This window comes from Phyllobates terribilis, unplaced genomic scaffold (genome assembly GCF_046119375.1).
Source record: "Phyllobates terribilis strain yellow unplaced genomic scaffold, ASM4611937v1 Scaffold_3__8_contigs__length_932513732, whole genome shotgun sequence".
Taxonomy (NCBI): Eukaryota; Metazoa; Chordata; class Amphibia; order Anura; family Dendrobatidae; genus Phyllobates; species Phyllobates terribilis.
Window position 1 is genome coordinate 381,684,191 of NW_027362763.1, and position 20,266 is coordinate 381,704,456.

General features: G+C 43.1%; 1 protein-coding gene across 26 annotated transcripts in view; it reads right to left on the reverse strand.

Moving 5' to 3' along the window:
* The window catches only part of DST (dystonin), a 744,334-nt gene that overhangs the window by 203,456 nt on the left and 520,612 nt on the right, over positions 1 to 20,266 (reverse strand). For all 26 annotated transcript variants that reach the window (XM_073675444.1, XM_073675441.1, XM_073675455.1 and 23 more), the window contains 6 exons: positions 5,358 to 5,591; positions 4,488 to 4,769; positions 3,505 to 4,047; positions 2,627 to 2,803; positions 1,605 to 1,722; positions 337 to 545 (listed from right to left, as the gene is read on the reverse strand). In XM_073675444.1, the coding sequence (XP_073531545.1) occupies positions 337 to 545; positions 1,605 to 1,722; positions 2,627 to 2,803; positions 3,505 to 4,047; positions 4,488 to 4,769; positions 5,358 to 5,591 (1,563 nt within the window). The remainder of the gene's footprint in view (positions 1 to 336; positions 546 to 1,604; positions 1,723 to 2,626; positions 2,804 to 3,504; positions 4,048 to 4,487; positions 4,770 to 5,357; positions 5,592 to 20,266) is intronic.

The window sequence follows — 20,266 nt, forward strand, 5'->3', positions numbered from 1 at the left end:
GTGCTGGCTTACTGCTACTGTACATTGCAAATCTTAATGGAAATTTGCTTCCTCATAGCCACAAAACAGTTGTAAAAAAGAAATAAATTATTAGAAAATTTGTGCAAAATCAATATAACTTTTTGCACGAAAATAAATCTTAAAATACCTTTCCAGTTAGGCAATAAAATGAATGTTGCAGAGATGTGTATCAGGGAACACAATTAAAAAAAGTAAGATTTTATTAAAATCATTAGCAAACATTTGGCTTTAATTTTCATTTTCACAGTTAGTTCCGCTGCCCACATTTGTGTTAGGAAATAAAGGAGGTAATGTGCAGTCTGGAGATTTACTTACATTATTTTTAGAGATAATTTCCTGAATTGAGGAAGAATTTAATGGCACTTGTTGATGCTCTTTTAAGTCCTTTTCAACACTTTGCATCCAGTCAACCATTTCATCCAATCCATCCTGAACGCTAAGTGATCGGGTCAAGGTTATCTGGAGTTTTTCATTCCAGTCACTCACAGACTGAGATAAATGATTGTGTCTTTCCACTATGTCATCTGTAAAATGGAATTTCAAATATTGTGATTGAGTCGAACTGATAAAAAAAGAGACCACAGAAATTGACCCAAAATCTACAACATGTGTGCAAAGAGTAATGTGACCTATAAATTCTTGAGTAGTTTGATAGAAAAATTACAGCAACTACTTTCGGATGACTATGGAAAACTGAGCAGAGGATAAAAAAAAAGGGCTAAAAATATGCTATAGAAATATTTGAGTAAGCCAACATTCCTGATCTTGCACAGAAAATCTCAGAAACCAGATCACAAAAAGGGAGGAAAGTTAGCCTAAACCATGCCCAAAAGGGAGTGTCTGGGGGATGTTCCTGTGGGTGTTTCTTAAAAGTAAATGATTTTCCATTCTGAATGCTGGTAAGTATGGGAATGGAGAATAATACAACTTTATACTGTATACTTTGAAGATGAAAGGTCTAATGAGGTCCCACATGCAGCCCTGGTCCTGGGTCATGCCGCCACTACTTCCGGCTTTACCTCGACACTGAAGAGAGCTTCCTCTCCTCTTATGTTCAGTGACTGAAAAGCTTCTTTTATGTATGCATCTGCTATGGCAGAAAAGGGATTGGCTTAGCCACTGAACCCAGTAGCCAGCCCTTCTGCTAGCAGATCACCTTGTCAAAGTGAAGCCAAAAGTGGAGGCGCTTGGAATGGGGCTCACGTGGCACATAAAGGTATATTACCATGTTGTATTCATTTCATTTTTAAACACATTTAGGGACAATTCCCTTAATAAGCACAAATCTATTTAAGGTCAATAAAAAGAATTCTCACAATATCATTTACAAGTGAAGTACTGGTGGTTCTATCATCAGCTTAAGGCCACGTTCACACGTTCAGTATTTGGTCAGTATTTTCCATCAGTATTTGTAAGCCCTACCACAAGACATAATACTGAAAAAACATAGATTATAAAAAAGGCCTGGACATTATTCCAAATCTAATGGTATCAAAGGCCTGGATATTATTCCAAATCTAATGGTATTATTCACAATAAGAGTTCATCTTGATAATAAGAAAAGACAATATTGGACTAAGTACCAAGTGGTTTTTGTATCTCATCTTTATTTAGCAGCACTTTAGTGTTCAGAAGTCCTTCTGCTGCTTTCTTAAGTTTTTCCACACCGATCTGGTGAATGGATAACTGTTCACAGAGCAACTGAAAAAAAAGAGAAGAATAGATAAAAAAGTAGCAGAAAGTGAACAGGAAACAATTAATAAGATTTTTTTTATAAATGGGTAGTTAATTCCGCAATTGATATAGGGTATAGCTGAGAATCATAATGAATTTATGAGAACATCAGCTGTACAGGAATATGTGTCAACTAATGGCCTAGTTATATACTGATCCCGTCACACTCTCTGAGCTCCCCATTCACTGGCCATTATTGCCTGGAAACAGCTGCTGGATAACCGCAAAGTAGACAGAGAAATAGAGCAAAATGCACAGGGTTGTTCATGGTCATTGATTGGCTGCAGCAGCCACACACTGTCCCCGGAAGCACGGAGACTGGTGAATAACCCAAGCTGCATTACAGAGGAGCGGGGGATCTGTCCGTTAGGTAAAGATTTTTTTCAATTATTGGGCCAAGCTGGATTCAGTTTTAGGAAAAAAAAGATATATAAAATGCACTGTTAAATGTATTAGAAATGGAAAGGGTTTTGGAGGGAACAAGATGTGTATGGGATAAGCTATGGCTGCAATGTTGAGACCAGGAAGCGGAGAACTACAGGAGAAAAAGGGAGACGGATAACTACATTAGAGAGGTAATTTATTTGTAGTAACTAAGGCTAATTCTAATAAAAATGTGCTGATCCCAGGCAAAATGTTTTATATCACTTGCATCACTTTTCTTTTCATTTATGTGTTCATCAGTTGGAAAATTACATAACGTGTGGTCAGCTGATGAAAAATGACTAATCAGAGACTTCATAAAGCAGTGTTCACACATTGTAACCGAATTGCATGTTTTTTCTTTGCCAGCAAAAATATCAACATGAGAAAACAGTCTAACATGTGCTGTTTGTACAAGCAATTGTAATGCATTAGATATAAAAATTACCTTTGTATCTTCTATCTGTCTCTGCAGATTCCTGGTGTCTGCAGCAATGGGCTCCAACAACCTTTTCTGCACAGTCGTTTCTGATTTCTGAAGACCCGACATTAATCCACAAGATGTTTCTTTATAGTGCTCATATTTATCTACTAAATCCTTCAGGTTATTCCCAAGTATATTACACTAAAAAGGAAAAGTATAATCAATACCAAAATTGTCATGCTGTTATAAAAGAAGCAGCTTTATAACAAGTGTTCTATGAAATATCCTGCAATCTGTATGTGTAGACATGTATCATTTCATAGAGAGAAGAACTGTGCAGCCTCGCGGTTACAGCTGAACGGTCCTCTCCGTCTGTCCTCTTCTGGCACTCATCTTTATGGTCAGGGAATAATAAGAAACTAAATACAGCCAGGTAAGACTATTACAGGGATCCTTACATTTACCCTCTCATTGCCCTTGACTACCAGGGATATTAAAACTGACTCCCCACTGTCCTAGACCAGTATTCCCCAACTCCAGTCCTCAAGGCCCACCAACAGGTCATGTGCAGAACTATGGAAATCCTGAAAACATGACCTGTTGGTGGGCCTTGAGGAATGGAGTTGGGGAACACTGTCCTAGACCACCGGACATGTTAATAACCCATTCACTGCTCTGGACAACCAAAATTCTTACTTTGCCACCTTCACCACCCAAGCTCACCAGGGATATTGGAACTAACCTAGTCACTGACATTAACTAGACCACAAGACGTTCTAACTAGAGTTGGTGCAAATCAATTCACAGGACCCAGTTCAGCGGCCGAGTCAGTAACCCCTGACCGCTGGACAGGAGCCCAGAAAAAGCTGCGGGAATGACCTGAAGTTACCAAAGTTAATTACCTTTGCATGTAAAGACTTGTAGTTTTCTGAAGCCATGTCTAATTTGCTTTGCACCATCTTACAAGTCTCCATTGTGCTAATGTTATTGTTGTCTTCCAGCACATCATCTTTACTGCAGGATCTTGCCGCATCTAACACCCTCTGGCCAGATATGGTGATATAACGCAAATCTCCTTTATGGGAAATCACATCCTCGGAGAAACTTTTTTGTCTCTGTAGCTTGGTTCTGAGACCTGCAAAGTCCTCAGCTCCACTTTCCAAATGTCCTAGTTCATGTTTCGAGTCTTGAAGCCAATTCTCAAACTCAGTGTAGTCAGCCGTGAACTTTTCTAGCTCCTCTTGAACGGTTTGGATCATCTTCATCTTGCGCTCAGAGTCACACAACGTTGACTCATACTGAGCTTTTAATGCTTCAATGTTTTTCTGGAGCTTTTCCTTTTCTTCAGGTGTAAGATGGCGGCCTTGTTTCTCAAGTAGAGCTTGTGCGGATTGGGTGGCTATTATTACTGCCTGATGCTGAGACACAATTTTTTCATGCTGAGCCTGCAGACAATAAAACATAGTCAAAAATCAAATGAATAGCTGAAAGAAGCTCTGCATTTTATTACCAGAAGACATATCACGAGAATATTTTATGTAAGGCTGGAGGTGTTGCAGATCTATGCTAATCTGAAATGTGTCCTTTGATATTAAAGTATAGGGGCAGCCTCCCTCACCCATGATGCATGCCTTTTTAATGTTGCAGGTTGTTTTTTGTTTCCTCCTTAAAAAATGTTACAAACTGCTACTTGGGTTTACGGTTATTGACAGGACTTCAAATACTTCAACTGCAGATTGTGTAATGTGTAATGTGAACATGCCTTAAGGCTGTCGTCCTGCAGATTGATTTGATGCCCTTATGGAATGTAGACATTACACCACAGCCAAGCCAAGAAAGCACAACAGCAATGTAGATCTTAACCATAACCATCCCCTTGTTGTACCTTCACTCTTTGATACTGGCTATTTAAATCCTCTTCTTTAGGCTGTTCCTGGACGTCCATCACGTCTGATTTCCCATCGCATACTATCAGGTTACCATTGACCTCTTGCACGCCGTCCAGTATAGAATGTATCTCACTGCTTTTTTGATGTGTTCCGTTTTGCTTAATGTCAGATTTTCTCTCGTGGTTTCCATTCTCCCCTTCGTCATCCACACGTGACAGCCAATCTAGTAGGCTTTCGATTTTGTTTTTGCTTTCTTCGAGTTGTTCTACAGCAGCGGACTATAGAGAAAAAACATTGGAGGGATGAGTTCAGCAATCAATATTAACTGTAAGGCTCGGTGCAGGTGACTGTATGTTTTCTAATAGGAAAAAATTGGGTTGATTGTGCACATCACACTCTGATCAAACGGTGATTATAGTGTGATCAGATTCTCTTGGATGTGCGTGGCCCCATAGGATAACATTTGGACGAGTGCTATCCGTCAAGCAGCTGTACATGCATAGGGACAGCTATGACGCGGGTAAGAACACTGAGAACCCTCCTCAATTATGTGATTTTACATTGGCCCATATACAGTTTCAGCACGGTGGCTCAGTGGTTAGCACTGCAGCCTTGCAGCTCTGGGGTCCTGGGTTCAAATCCCACCAAGGACAACATCTGCAAGGAGTTTGTATGTTCTCCCCATGTTTGTGTGGGTTTCCCCCGGGTTCTCCAGTTTCCTCCCACACTCCAAAGACATACTGATAGGGAATGTAGATTGTGAGCCCAAATGGGGACAGTGCCGATAATGTCGGTAAAGCACTGCGGATTATGTTGGCGCTATATAAAAATAATTATTATTATAATATAAGTAATAAGTCAGGAACCTTTTCTGTTTCTTTCTTGATGGCTGTAGTGACGGCCTTTTCGAGTTCCTTCTTGGATTGTTCTGCTTTCTTACGGAGGAGATCAAACTTAGCTTTTGCCTCTTTCAGTTTCTGCTCAATGATGAATTTTTCTTCTGGGGAAAATTTATCTCCATACTCCAAGAGGAATTTTTCCGTGTTTTTCACAATCTCTGCAAGTTCACTGGCACCGGCCTGCACATCTTTCTGTAACTCCTACAAATACATGAAAGATAAATCAACTGGAGCATAAGACTATTGATTTTCTAGATTATAAATAACTCACTGGCATTGTTAAAATTCACATCATCCTACTCTAAAAGAGAGAGCTTTCCAAATAATCCAGTGAAATCTACACCCCCCCCTATACATGGATAACGGCCATACAGCAAAACCAAATTACATTTCATAAGCCTTATAATAAGGCACAATTAAAAATAACACCGCGCTATCGCTCTAGGTCAGTGCTGGCGAACCTATGGCACGCGTGCCAGAGTGGGCACGCAGAGCCCTCCCTAAGGGCACGCGCGCCATCACCGCAGCACTAGTGCTCCTGGACCAGGACCTGGCCCGGCCGGTGAGTACTCTGAGCCCGCCGACGGCAATCCCCACTTCAGCTAGATGTGCGCTCTCTGACACACATCTAGCTGAAGTGTATTGCAGCACACGAGTTGCCAGGCCCGTGCGCCGCAATACACCCTGCTGGCCAATCAGAGGCCAGCAGCTGATGTCAGCGTACAAGAGACCGGGCGCAAGGCAGTGACGTCATGTACCCCGTCGCTAGGACGCTGGAGTCAGCTTACGGCTACAGGAGAGGATTAAGCGCGGGAGAGGAAGGAAGGTGAGAAGGAGTGTTTGTTATGTTTTTATTTTTTTTCATATATGAACAGCGGTGCCAGCAGGATGGAATGGGGGGCGGTGGTGGGGTGGACCGCAGCAATATATACTGTACATGGAATGGGGGACAGGAGGGGGGAACAGCAATATATAAATGGAATGGGGAGCGGGAGGGGGAAACAGCAATATATACATGGAATGGGGGGTGAGGGAAACAGCATATATACATGGAATGGGGGGGGGGAGGGAAAGAGCTTATATACATGGAATGGGAGGGGGGAGGGAAACAGCATATAGTATGGAATGGGGGTAGCATATATACATGGAATGGGGGGCAGCATATATACATGGAATGGGGGCAGCATATATACATGGAATGGGGGCAGCATATGTACATGGAATGGGGGGGGCAGAATATATATATATGAAATGGGGGGAAAGAGCATATATATATATGAAATGGGGGGAAAGAGCATATATACATGGAATGGGAGGGGGGAAGGAAAGAGCATATATACATGGAATGGGGGGGCAGCATATAATAATGGAATGGGGGGGCAGCATATATATATGGAATGGGGGGGCAGAATATATATACATGAAATGAGGGGAAAGAGCATATATATATGGAATGGGGGGAAAGGGCATATATACATGGAATGGGGGGGGGGGAGCATATATACATGGAATGGGAGGGAAAGAGCATACCGTATTTTTCGGACCATAAGACGCACTTTTTTCCTCCAAAATTTTGGAGGAAAATGGGGGGTGCGTCTTATGGTCCGAATGTTGGGGGGCTGTATATTTATGTGTGGTGTGGGGGGAGCGGTATCGGTGGAGGAGAGGGGCACAGGAGGCAGCAGCCGCCCGCAGGGATTAGGGGTGCCATGCATACCAGGATAGGGATTAGGGGTGCCAAGCATACCAGGACAGGGATGAGGGGTGCTATGCATACCAGGACAGGGATGAGGGGTGCTATGCATACCAGGACAGGGATGAGGGGTGCCATGCATACCAGGACAGGGATGAGGGGTGCCATGCATACCAGGCCAAGAATGAGGGGTGCCATGCATATCAGGATAGCTATGAGGGGTGCCATGCATACCAGGTCAGGGATGAGGGGTGCCATGCATACCAGGACAGGGATGAGGGGTGCCATGCATACCAGGACAGGGATGAGGGGTGCCATGCATACCAGGACAGGGATGAGGGGTGCCATGCATACCAGGACAGGGATGAGGGGTGCCATGCATACCAGACCAGGGATGAGGGGTGCCATGCATATCAGGATAGGTATGAGGGTGCCATGCATACCAGGATAAGGATGAGGGGTGCCATGCATACCAGGACAGGGATGAGGGGTGCCATGCATACTAGGACAGGGATGAGGGGTGCCATGCATACCAGGACAGGAATGATGGGTGCCATGCATATCAGGATAGGTATGAGGGGTGCCATGCATACCAGGATAAGGATGAAGGGTGCCATGCATACCAGGATGGAACGATGCCAGGCATACCAGGATGGGGATGGGGACCACATATAAAAGGAAGGGGGCAGCATATATACCAGGATGGGGGATATTGTCAGAATTGGGGGACATTATCCTATACCAGTGTCAGCAGAAGACCCCCTCCCTCTTAAAAGTGCATTATGACCACATTTTTTGCTTACATTTTTATTTTTTATTTTCCTCCTCTAAAACTTAGGTGCGTCTTATGGTCCGGTGCGTCTTATAGTCCGAAAAATACGGTATATACATCGGATGGGAGGGGGGAAGGAAACAGCATATGTACATGGAATGGGGGGCAGCATATATATATGGAATGGGGGGGCAGAATATATATGTATGAAATGGGGGAAAGAGCATATATATATATGGAATGGGGGGAAAGAGCATATATACATGGAATGGGGGGAAAGAGCATATATACATGGAATGGGGGGGAAAGAGCATACATACATTGAATGGGGGGAAGAGCATATATACATGGAATGTGGTGGGGGGGGAGCATATATACATTGAATAGGGGGGAAGAGCATATATACATGGAATGGGGGGGCATATATACATGGATGGGGGAGGGCGGCATATATACATGGATGGGGGCATATAACAAGATGGGGGTGAGCACATTCTTTATTTCTGCAGTCTCATACCCTTGCTCCTTTCTGTGGCTGCTCTATGCTACCCTTGTCTGCTCTCTGTATGAGTTGTTTTTTCTAAACTAAAAGTATTCAGGTTAATTTGCCGTGTTGGCACTTGGCGATAAATAAGTGGGTTTTGGATTGAAGTTTGGGCACTCGGTCCGTAAAAGGTTCGCCATCACTGCCCTAGGTTATAAGCAGAGGGTAGTAGGGTGAGAGGTACGGAGCCTGTGTCCTGATCATACAGACAATGAATGGATCCATATTTCTACGTACATGCTATGGACTGGGAAAGTGTCAGCTCAAGAAAAACAGTATTCACCAGCGCCATAGAGATAACATGCAGGTAAATATGGTTTTAATTATACGTGGTCTTCTAAATGGAAGTATGATCCATGGCCCAGGTATGATACTCATGATATAAATGCATATGACTTCCAGATTTGTACCACATATAGATTATATCATAGATTTACAAAACAGACAGGTGGATACAATATGATTACAGAATCAGACTACATAGAGCTAGTTTGTAGTCATCTTATACTAAAAGGGTATATGCATGCAACGTCTTTTTCAGGCGCCCCATAAAATGAATATATTGCAACCCTGAAGCAGTTAAAAGAGATAGCATGTTCATTCTCCATGGTATAAAGGACGCCGGCGGCAGAGCCACAGCAAGAATGACGACAAAACAACCGCTAAAGCCGCCTCAGGAAAACGACTACCGGTGTCAGCTTGGACAAGCTAGCGGCCTGCACCGACGTCTAAAAGTTGCCATGTGCACAAAGCCAAACAGAGGACAGCATAACAGTTGTATCAAATGTATAGCGTTAGCTCACATAGGGTTAAGGACAAAAGAGCAGATCAGGACATTCTTCTGCATGAAGACGCAAGGTCCAAATTCTGAGGAACTCACTTGGATACAGCATGCATAGAAAAATATAATGCTACAAACATGCGGAGTCACATTCCCAAAAGTGATACCAAATAATCACAATGGAGGTGGAGATAAAACTAAAACATAATTTTATTGATATTCATAATAAAAAAGACACAATATTAAAATGTGTAGCAGATCAAATGGAGGGGAAAACACAAGATCAGGGTGGTGACCATTAGGGGTAATTTGGGGTTATCGATCACACTGTATGTGTAATCAGAGAAATGTAAAGGTACTAGGCACCTTTATATTTAATTCAAAATACATTTTTTGGACTTACCTTTTACTCGGTACATGTGTTTGAGGATTGTAAGTAAACAGTATAGAGAGAGGGCCTGTCCTAACACATTAAATCTTAAGTCTGAGATAGTGAGTATAAATAGATTGGGAGCGGTAAAGGGGAGTCAAAGAGACTACCCGTTTCTCAACCCATAGAACTCACCCATATTGGAGATGAATACCCGGTACCACGCTGGAGCCCCGACGCGCGTTTCGCGTATGCTTCCTCGGGGGGCTGTGGTTGGTATGTGTGGGGGCATCCTCTATATAGCTGTCTGGGTAGTGGTAATCGGCACGCGCTGGTAACTCGGCGCGTGCGCGGTGGTGTCTGCCACTTCCGTCGCGTCATTTCCGGCCTGTTTCTGATGGGAGTGTGGGTGGGAACAATTGTTCCAATGACGTCACTGACCCACACTCCCACTATACGGAAGCCTTGTAAGACGCAATTAGATATGTAGATCACCGCGCATGCGCTCACAGTAGCGGCCATTTGGAAAGAGGGAAAGAGTGAGGGCAAAAAGACAAAGCAAATGAAATAAACGATGCTTGCAAAGCAAGTCAATAAGCCAGTTCACAATGTCAGATATATCAGGTGGCAGGTGGTCCCTCAGTCTTCCAAGGATCCTGGAGACATACCAGACATATAGAGAGGAGGCCCCAATATATGAGACTACTATAAAGAAATATAAAAATTAGAACACACATGCTAAAAACATAGAGAAAAGAATCAATCAATTATAGAAATGGGGCAAAACTAAGCTGTTAATTCAGCCCCGCAGGCGTCATTGTATCCAAATTAACTATCCAGCGACACTCAAGCTGCGCCAGAATCCGTTTGTGGTTTCCACCCCTTGTGCCAAGATGCACCTTGTCAATTCCCACAAATTTCAGGTCAGAGGGGTCACAATTATGGCACTGCATAAAGTGCCGCGGGATAGTTTTTAAAGTAGTGGGATCGAGCACATCTTCTGCAGCCATAATATTCCTAATGTGTTCCCTGACTCGAACTCGAAGTTCCCTAGAAGTTAGACCTACATAATAGAGGTTACAGGGGCACCTGGCCAGGTACACAACATATGTAGAGCTGCAGGAGATTTATTGCGTAATTTTGAACTCCCTGATCCCATCGGCTGACTTGAATGAGGTGGCACGGATAATATTTTTACAGGCTAGGCATGTCCCACAAGGGTAACATCCCCATCTCTGTTTCCCAGCACCAAACAGGGTGGGAGTAGGAGCGACATAGTGGCTTCTCACCAAGGAGTCTCTGAGACTCCTCCCTCTTCTTGCTGTCATCATGGTTCTATCAGGTAAAATTTTATTTAACGTGGGTTCTGTTTTAAGAACAGGCCAATGGTTGGTCAGAATTCGTTTGATCTCAGACCAACAATTATTGAAGGTGGATATGAATCTGATGGGTGGATACCTCTCCAATTGCTTACAAGAGTTAGTGAGTAGTGACTGTCGTGGGGTTCTCCTTGCGCGCCAGTATCCCTTTTTAATACGATTGCTGTAACCCCGTTCAGGAAATCTACGGTCAAGGTCACGAGCCCGGGTCTCAAAGATTCCATGCGTAGAACAAATACGTTTCATCCAACAGGAATGGCACGGATTGTTGCCGGTGTATGTGCAGAATTTGCATGCAATAAAGAGTTCACCAATGTTTCTTTACGGAAAACATCCGTTTGTATCAGGCCATCATGTTGGACCATGATCTTAATGTCTAGAAAGTCAATCTGGTGTTTCTCATATTTGTATGTGAGTTTGATATTACGATCATTATCATTTAATGCGGTAATGAACTCATGAAGTCCGGACTCGGGACCCTGCCAAATGATGAAAAGATCATCAATGAATCTATACCAGCACTGCGCATGGGAGGCGGTGCCCGCGCCGTCCGCAAAAATCTCCCTCTCCCAGTAGCCAAGAAAGAGATTAGCATAGGACGGCGCACACGCCGCGCCCATAGCAGTGCCCCGTTTTTGCAAAAAGAACCTATCCTTAAATGTGAAGAAATTGTGAGTGAGTATGAATTGTAACAACTCCAAAATTAATTAATTACCTTTTACTTTCGGTACATGTGTTTGAGGATTGTAAGTCCGAAAAATGTATTCGGCTATGTGCCCACGTTGCAGAAGTGAAGCAGAAAATTTCTGTCCTCTCCCGGAAAAATGAATGCGGAATTCCGCACGCGTTTATCGCACGTTTTTCGTGCGTTTATCGCGCGTTTTCCACATGCGGAATTGCCTTGCGTTTTTTAATGCATTGCACAAAGGCAATTCCGCTTGCGGAAACGCAAAATTAATTGACATGCTGCGGATTTTTGAACGCAGCATAAACGCTGCGGAAAAATCCGCAGCATGTGCATAGAACTTGCGGAATCCCCTTGGGGACCATGGGGAGCGGATTACCTAGCGTTTTACAAGCGTTTCCGCTGCGGAAATTCCGCATCAAAAACGCTTGTAATCCGCAACGTGGGCACGCAGCCTTCTGAATGAAACATAAAGGTGCCTAGTACCTTTACATTTCTCTGATTACACATACAATGTGATAGATAACCCCATATTACCCCTAATGGTCACCACCCTGATCTTGTGTATTCCCCTCCATTTGATCTGCTATACATTTTAATATTGTGTCTTTTTTATTATGAATATCAATAAAATTATGTTTTAGTTTTATCTCCACCTCCATTGTGATTATTTGGTATCACTTTTGGGTATGTGACTCCGCATGTTTGTAAGATTAGATATATATGGGAGTGCCCATATTGACTACAGACCAATTATGGTCAGAACTGTTTATCATACTGTTAGGCTCAATTGCTTTAATGCATAGAAAAATAGCAGACAGCATCCAGCAGGTGATGAGCCTGTCACAACATATGCATGCTTGAAAAAGACCCATGACAGTTCGAAACGTTGCATTCTTTGTATGGCAGAATATACAGTTCTGGCAAAAATTAAGAGACCGCTGCACAGTTTTCTAAAAATCACCATCTCTACATGTCTGACAGCCATTCCATTCCAGTGTCAGTTGAATTCCATCCAAAGTCCACCTCATTCTACTTAATGTGCTTTTGATTAGGTGATCACCTGAACCAAATCTTATGTAACGAGGGAAAGTATAAAAAACACTGCTGTGGTCTTCACAATCCTCTTGCAGCAGGACAAGCTGGATAGCAAAACAAGTGCTAGGAATGGCCCATAAGTAATTTGAATGAAAAAATAACTTTTAACCATGCCAAAGGAGTTGAAAAGAGGAAAAGAAGGGCTCAATTCTGCTTTTACTAGCAGAGGGATACAGTGAGCGTCATGTTGCCTCCATCCTAAAAATTTTGAAGACGGCAGTGCATTACAACAAGGTCAAGCAGCAGACATTGGGGACAACAAAGCTACAGACCGGCAGAGGGCGAAAGCGACTCTCCACTGACCGGGATGACCGTCATCTTATTCGAATGTCACTCAGCAACCGCAGGATAACATAAAGTGACCTACAAAAGAAATGGCAGCTGGGGTGAAGTGCACGGCAAGAACAGTTCGTAACAGGCTCCTAGAGGCAGGCCTCAAGTCATGTAAAGCTAGAAAAAAGCCTTTCATCAATGATAAGCAAACGAGAGCCAGGCTGAAGTTTGCCAAAGACCATAAGGATTGGACCATAGAGGACTGGAGTAAGATAATCTTCTCTGATGAGTCTAATTTTCAGCTTTGCCCAACACATGGTCGTCTAATGGTTAGACAGAGACCTGGAGAGGCATAAAAGCCATAGTGTCTTGCACCCACTGTGAAATTTGGTGGAGGATCGGTGATTATCTGGGGATGCTTCACCAAGGCTGGAATTGGGCAGGTTAATCTTTGCAAAGGACATATGAATCAAGCCACATCCAAGGTTATCCTTGAAAAACACTTGCTTCTTTCTGCTCAGGCAATTTCCCCAACTCTGAGGACTGTTTTTTCCAGCAGGCCAATGCCCCATGCCACACAGCTAGGTCAATCAATGTGTGGATGACCCTGTCATGGCCAGCCCAATCTCTGGACCTGAACCCCATTGAAAACCTCTGCAATGTAATCAAGAGGAAGATGGATAGTCACAAGTCATCAAACAAAGAAGTACTTCTTAAATTTTTGTGCCAGGAGTGGCATAAGGTCACCCAAAAGCAGTGTGAAAGACTGGTGGAAAGCATGCCAAGAAGCATGAAAGCGGTGTTATGTTCTGCTACCAAAGCTAAGGAAAGAGAGGAGATCTGTCCCTACTATAAGACTCAACTGAATCCCTACGATGTAACAGGGAACCTGATCCTGCGATCAGACCTGCTAAAGTCCTAATCTAGTCTGTACGGAGACCTATAGATTTGGGGAGGGAATCCCTACAAGTACTAAGGACTGGGAGGAATATGGGACACCTCCTAACAGAAATAGTAGCAGACAGACGAACAAACAAAATAGATAGAACAAAGAGGTCCGTAGACCAAGCAAACTAACAGAGTTAGATACAGAGCACAGGCTAGCTAGAAAAAAGATATACAATGAAGTCCAGCAAAGCCAGAAGGGCGGAGCAGGATTAAATAGGCCAACAAGGTCATGTGACCAGCAAAGGAAAAAAAACCTAACAGCAAGGTTCTAACAGTACCCCCCCTTCTAAGAGGATCCTCCGGATCCCCTAGGACCAGGCTTATCAGGAAATCTCCTGTGAAACGCTCTGATAAGTCTGGACGCGGAAACATCATCTGACCTCACCCAAGAGTTATCCTCGGGTCCGAAACCTTTCCAGGCCACAAGATACTGCAAACTACCTCTATACCGTCTAGAGTCAAGGATGCGAGAAATTTCATATTCCCCGTCCTCCACCACCGGAGGAACAGAGGCAGAGGCGTCACCATCCGACACAACAGCTTTTTTTAACAGAGAGACATGAAAGACCGGATTAATTCTCCAGGAGGTAGGAACCTCCAACCTAACAGCAGATTGGTTGACAACCTGAAGCACCTTAAAGGGCCCTACAAACTTGGGACCCAATTTCTTAGAAGGAATCCTCAACCGCAGATTCCTAGAGGACAACCAAACCATGTCACCAACAGCGAACAAAACCTCCTGTCGTTTCCTATCAAAGTAGTCTTTAGATTTTCTGTTGGCCTCCTGAAGATTACCACGCACATCCGTCTAAACTCTTTCCAAATCACCGGAAAAATTCTCCTCCTCAGGCACGGCAGATCCCAACTTGGAGAACGACCCAAACGACGGATGTCTCCCAGAACAACAAAAAAAAGGCGAACAACCAGCAGAAGAAGATGTATGATTGTTCAGAGCAAATTCGGCAAGTGGCAGAAACTCAGACCACCCCTCTTGATTGTCTGCCACAAAACAACGCAAGAACTGCTCAACATCCTGGTTTTTCCTTTCTGTCTGGCCATTAGATTCAGGATGATATCCGGACGAAAACGACAAATGAATTCCCAACCTGTCACAAAAGGCACGCCAAAAACGAGCCACGAACTGAGGACCCCTATCAGAAACAATGTCAGTAGGAACGCCATGAAGTCTGACAATTTCCTTGACAAAGGCCTTAGCGAGAGTTTTAGCGCAGGGCAGTTTGACGAAGGGAACCAAGTGACACATTTTGCTAAAACGGTCCACGACCACCCAGATGACAGTAAAACCCTCAGAGGAGGGAAGGTCAGTTATAAAGTCCATAGCCAAATGTGTCCAAGGAGCACTGGGGACCTCCAAAGGACAAAGCAACCCCGCAGCAGGAGTATGTGAGGACTTAGATCTAGCACATATAGTACATTGGCGCACCCACTTAATGACTTCCTTCTGCCATCCAGGCCACCAAAAACTGCGACCCACCAGTCTCTTGGTCTCAGAGATTCCGGGATGACCTGCCAACCGAGATTCGTGACACTCAACAAACAAATCTCTCCTAAAGGTCCCAGGCACAAACAACCTCCCATGAGGAGTGTTAGATGGGGCATTCTCCTGAGCTTTAAGAATCTCATCTTCCAAAACGGAGTCTAAAGCAGCTATCACAACACCTTCTTGTAAAATGTTTTCCTCTTTCTCAGCACCGACTATGGGAGAAAAACTGCGAGACAAGGCATCCGCCTTAACATTCTTAGTACCAGGGATGTAAGTAACGGAGAAATTAAACCGCGAGAAAAACAGTGCCCACCTAGCCTGACGGGCATTCAGGCGCTTGGCAGCGTCAAGATATATCAGATTTTTATGATCCGTAAGAACCTGAACGGGAAATTCCGCACCTTCCAAGAAGTGGCGCCAGTGTTCAAATGCGAGTTTAATAGCCAATAATTCCCTATTACCAATATCGTAATTCAATTCAGTCTCCGAAAATTTTTTTGAAAAAAATGCACAGGGATGTAATCCATCCCCGTTATCCTGAGACAATACTGCGCCAACCCCCACAGAGGAAGCATCAACCTCAACCAAAAACGGCCTAGTAACATCAGGCTGCATAAGGATGGGAGCAGAGGTGAACCTCTCCTTGAGATACACAAAAGCTTCAATGGCCTCAGAAGACCACTGAACCGCATCAGCACCTTTCCTAGTGAGATCAGTCAGAGGTTTGACAATACTAGAAAAATTTTTTATGAATTTTCTATAGTAATTGGCGAAACCCAAAAACCTCTGTATCGATTTCAAACCAATAGGCCTAGGCCATTCCTGCACAGCCTGAACCTTAACCGGATCCATCTCAAAACCTTTGCTGGAGATAATGTAGCCCAAAAAACTAATTCTCTGTACAGCGAACTCACATTTCTCCAGCTTAGCAAAAAGCGAATTGTCCATTAATAACTGTAATACCTCACGTACGCTCCGCCAATGAGACTCCAGATCTGGCGAATAAATCAAAATGTCATCCAAATACACAACCACATTTTTACCGATCAAAGGTCTAAGGATGTCATTAATCAGATTCTGAAAAAATGCAGGAGCATTAGTAAGACCAAAAGGCATAACCAGATTCTCAAAATGACCCACAGGAGTGTTAAAAGCAGTCTTCCATTCGTCACCCTCCTTCATGCGCAACAGATTGTATGCCCCCTTAAGGTCAATTTTAGAGAACCACTTGGCCCCCAATAACTGGTTAAACAGATCAGGAATCAATGGCAGTGGGTAAGGATTGCGTACCGTAATTTTGTTAATCTCACGAAAATCCAGACAAGGACGTAAACCGCCGTCCTTTTTTTTTACAAAAAAAATCCAACCGCCACAGGAGACTTAGAGGGCCTAATGTGACCGGCGGCCAAACTTGTCTGTATGTATTCCTCCAAAGCCTTCCTCTCAGGAATAGTAAGGTTAAATAAACGACTTTTAGGAAGAGTCGCTCCAGGGACAAATTCAATAGAACAATCATAGTCTCTATGGGGAGGCAAAACCTGCGATTCTTTCTCAGAAAAAACTCTCCAAAAATCCTGAATAGGAACAGGTAATTCTCCCCTATCCAAAGCTGCAATACGCCCGTTACAACACTTGTCATAACATTTATGGCTCCAGGATTTAATTTCACTGGTAGACCAATCCAGTACAGGATTGTGAAATTTTAACCAGGGCAATCCCAATATTACTGGAGAAGGCAAGTTATTCAACACTACCAAATCCAATTTCTCATGGTGAACACCATTAATAGTGAGAGGAAATTCACTGACCTTGAGAGTAATATTCTTCAAAGGGGAGCCATCCACAGAAACCACAGCAATGGGGGATGATAAAGGTTCAGGTTTTAAATTGAGTTTTTCCACGAATCCCCCATCAATAACATTCAGTGTAGACCCGCAATCAACAAACACCCGAAATTCCATTAATTTTTCCTGAGCAATCGTGGAAGCAGCTAAAAATATACCCTTGGAATTTAAACAGGCAATACGGGCGTGACTGACCATTTTTTTTTCTTTCTTCATACGAAGCTCACAGCCTTTAATCAAATGACCAGATTTCCCGCAATAGAAACACAAGCCTTCTGAAAAACGACGGTGTTTTTCTTGAGAGCGAGGTGCCACCGATCCAATCTCCATCGGTTCACCACTGTTAGTACACACATTATCATAACCAGAAACTGACATAGCAGAGGATTTGCTCTCATTAACCCTTGCACGCAGTCTCCTATCCACCCGTATAGCTAATTGCATAGCCTGTTGCAAATCCTCAGGTGTAGGATAAGCAATTAGCAGGTCTTTAACCTTTTCACTGAGCCCAGCAAGAAATAGACTTTTCAGAGCAGAATCGTTCCACCCTGTTTGAGTGGACCAACGACGAAAATGTGTACAATATTTTTCCATATTACCTGATCCTTGTTTTAAACGTCTCAACTCAGTCTCAGCTGATGCGACACGGTCAGGATCATCATATAATAGTCCTAAAGCAGAAAAAAAACTATCCACTGATCTGAAGCATGTATCACTAGGTTGCAAAGAAAAGGCCCACTCCTGAGGCTCTTTGCGCAAAAGTGACATTATGAACCCTACGCGCTGGGATTCATCCCCAGAGGACTTGGGTCTCAAACGAAAATACAATAAGCAAGCATTTTTAAATGAAAAAAATTCTCGATGTTCACCAAAAAATAAATCCGGCAAACATACCTTAGGCTCCAAGAAATGTGCTCCAGGACAGTTACTCACGTGCTGACGGAGCTCGGCCACTTCCAGAGAGAGTCCCTGCAGGTGTTTAGCCAAATCGTGAACCGACACCATGATGGAACAAAAAAAAATCTTTCCTTAGAGAATTTACTGGCTGGACTTACTGTTATGTTCTGCTACCAAAGCTAAGGAAAGAGAGGAGATCTGTCCCTACTATAAGACTCAACTGAATCCCTACGATGTAACAGGGAACCTGATCCTGCGATCAGACCTGCTAAAGTCCTAATCTAGTCTGTACGGAGACCTATAGATTTGGGGAGGGAATCCCTACAAGTACTAAGGACTGGGAGGAATATGGGACACCTCCTAACAGAAATAGTAGCAGACAGACGAACAAACAAAATAGATAGAACAAAGAGGTCCGTAGACCAAGCAAACTAACAGAGTTAGATACAGAGCACAGGCTAGCTAGAAAAAAGATATACAATGAAGTCCAGCAAAGCCAGAAGGGCGGAGCAGGATTAAATAGGCCAACAAGGTCATGTGACCAGCAAAGGAAAAAAAACCTAACAGCAAGGTTCTAACAAGCGGTGATTAAAAATCATGGTTATTCCATCGAATATTGACTTCTGAACTCTTCCTGAGTTAAAACATGAGTATTGTTGTTTGTAAATGAATAATAACTTGTTTTCTTTGCATTATTTGAGGTCTGAAAGCACTGTTTCTTTTTTATTATTTTGACGATTTCTCATTTGCTGCAAATAAATAAAAAATTTTTAGATTTGCATTTCGGAGACATGTTGTCAGTACTTTATAGAATAAAACAACAATGTACATTTTACTCAAAAATATACCTATAAAGAGAAAAATCTGAGAAAATGAAAATTTTGCAGTGGTCTCTTAAGTTTTGCCAGAGCTGTAGATGTTTTGAAGCTCATCACCTGCTGGATTCTGTCTGCTATTTTCCTATGCATAAAAGCTGTAGACATCGATTGTAGATGATTTTATACTTAAGAATATTTGGAAAGTTCATTAGAGTTTTTATATATCTATATATATACTGTATATACAGACCAAAAGTTTTGACACACCTTCTCATTTAAAGATTTTTCTGCATTTTCATGACTTTGAAAATTGTACATTCACACAAACGGCATCAAAACTATGAATTAACACATGTGGAATTATATACTTAACAAAAAAGTGTGAAACAACTGAAAATATGTCTTATATTCTAGGTTCTTCAAAGTAGCCACGTTTTGCTTTGATGACTGCTTTGCACACTCTTGGCATTCTCTTGATGAGCTTCAAGAGATAGTGGGATTTCTTGCCTTATAAATGGGGTTGGGACCATCAGTTGTGTTGTGCAGAAGTCTGGTGGATACACAGCTGATAGTCCTACTGAATAGACTGTTAGAATTTGTATTATGGCAAGAAAAAAGCAGCTAAGTAAAGAAAAACGAGTGGCCATCATTACTTTAAGAAATGAAGGTCAGTCAGTCCGAAAAATTGGGCAAACTTTGAAACTGTCCCTAAGTGCAGTTGCAAAAACCATCAAGCGCTTCAAAGAAACTGGCTCACATGAGGACCGCCCCAGGAAAGGAAGACCAAGAGTCACCTCTGCTTCTGAGGATAAGTTTATCTGAGTCACCAGCCTCAGAAATCGCAGGTTAACAGCAGCTCAGATTAGAGACCAGGTCAATGCCACACAGAGTTCTAGCAGCACACACATCTCTTCAACAACTGTTAAGAGGAGACTTTGTGCAGCAGGCCTTCATGGTAAAATAGCTGCTAGGAAACCACTGCTAAGGAAAGGCAACAAGCAGAAGAGACTTGTTTGGGCTAAAGAACACAAGGAATGGACATTAGACCAGTGGAATCTGTGCTTTGGTCTGATGAGTCCAAATTTGAGATCTTTGGTTCCAACCACCGTGTCTTTGTGCGATGCAGGAAAGGTGAACGGATGGACTCTACATGCCTGGTTCCCACCGCGAAGCATGGAGGAGGAGGTGTGATGGTGTGGGGGTGCTTTGCTGGTGACACTGTTGGGGATTTATTCAAAATTGAAGGCATACTGAACCAGCATGGCTACCA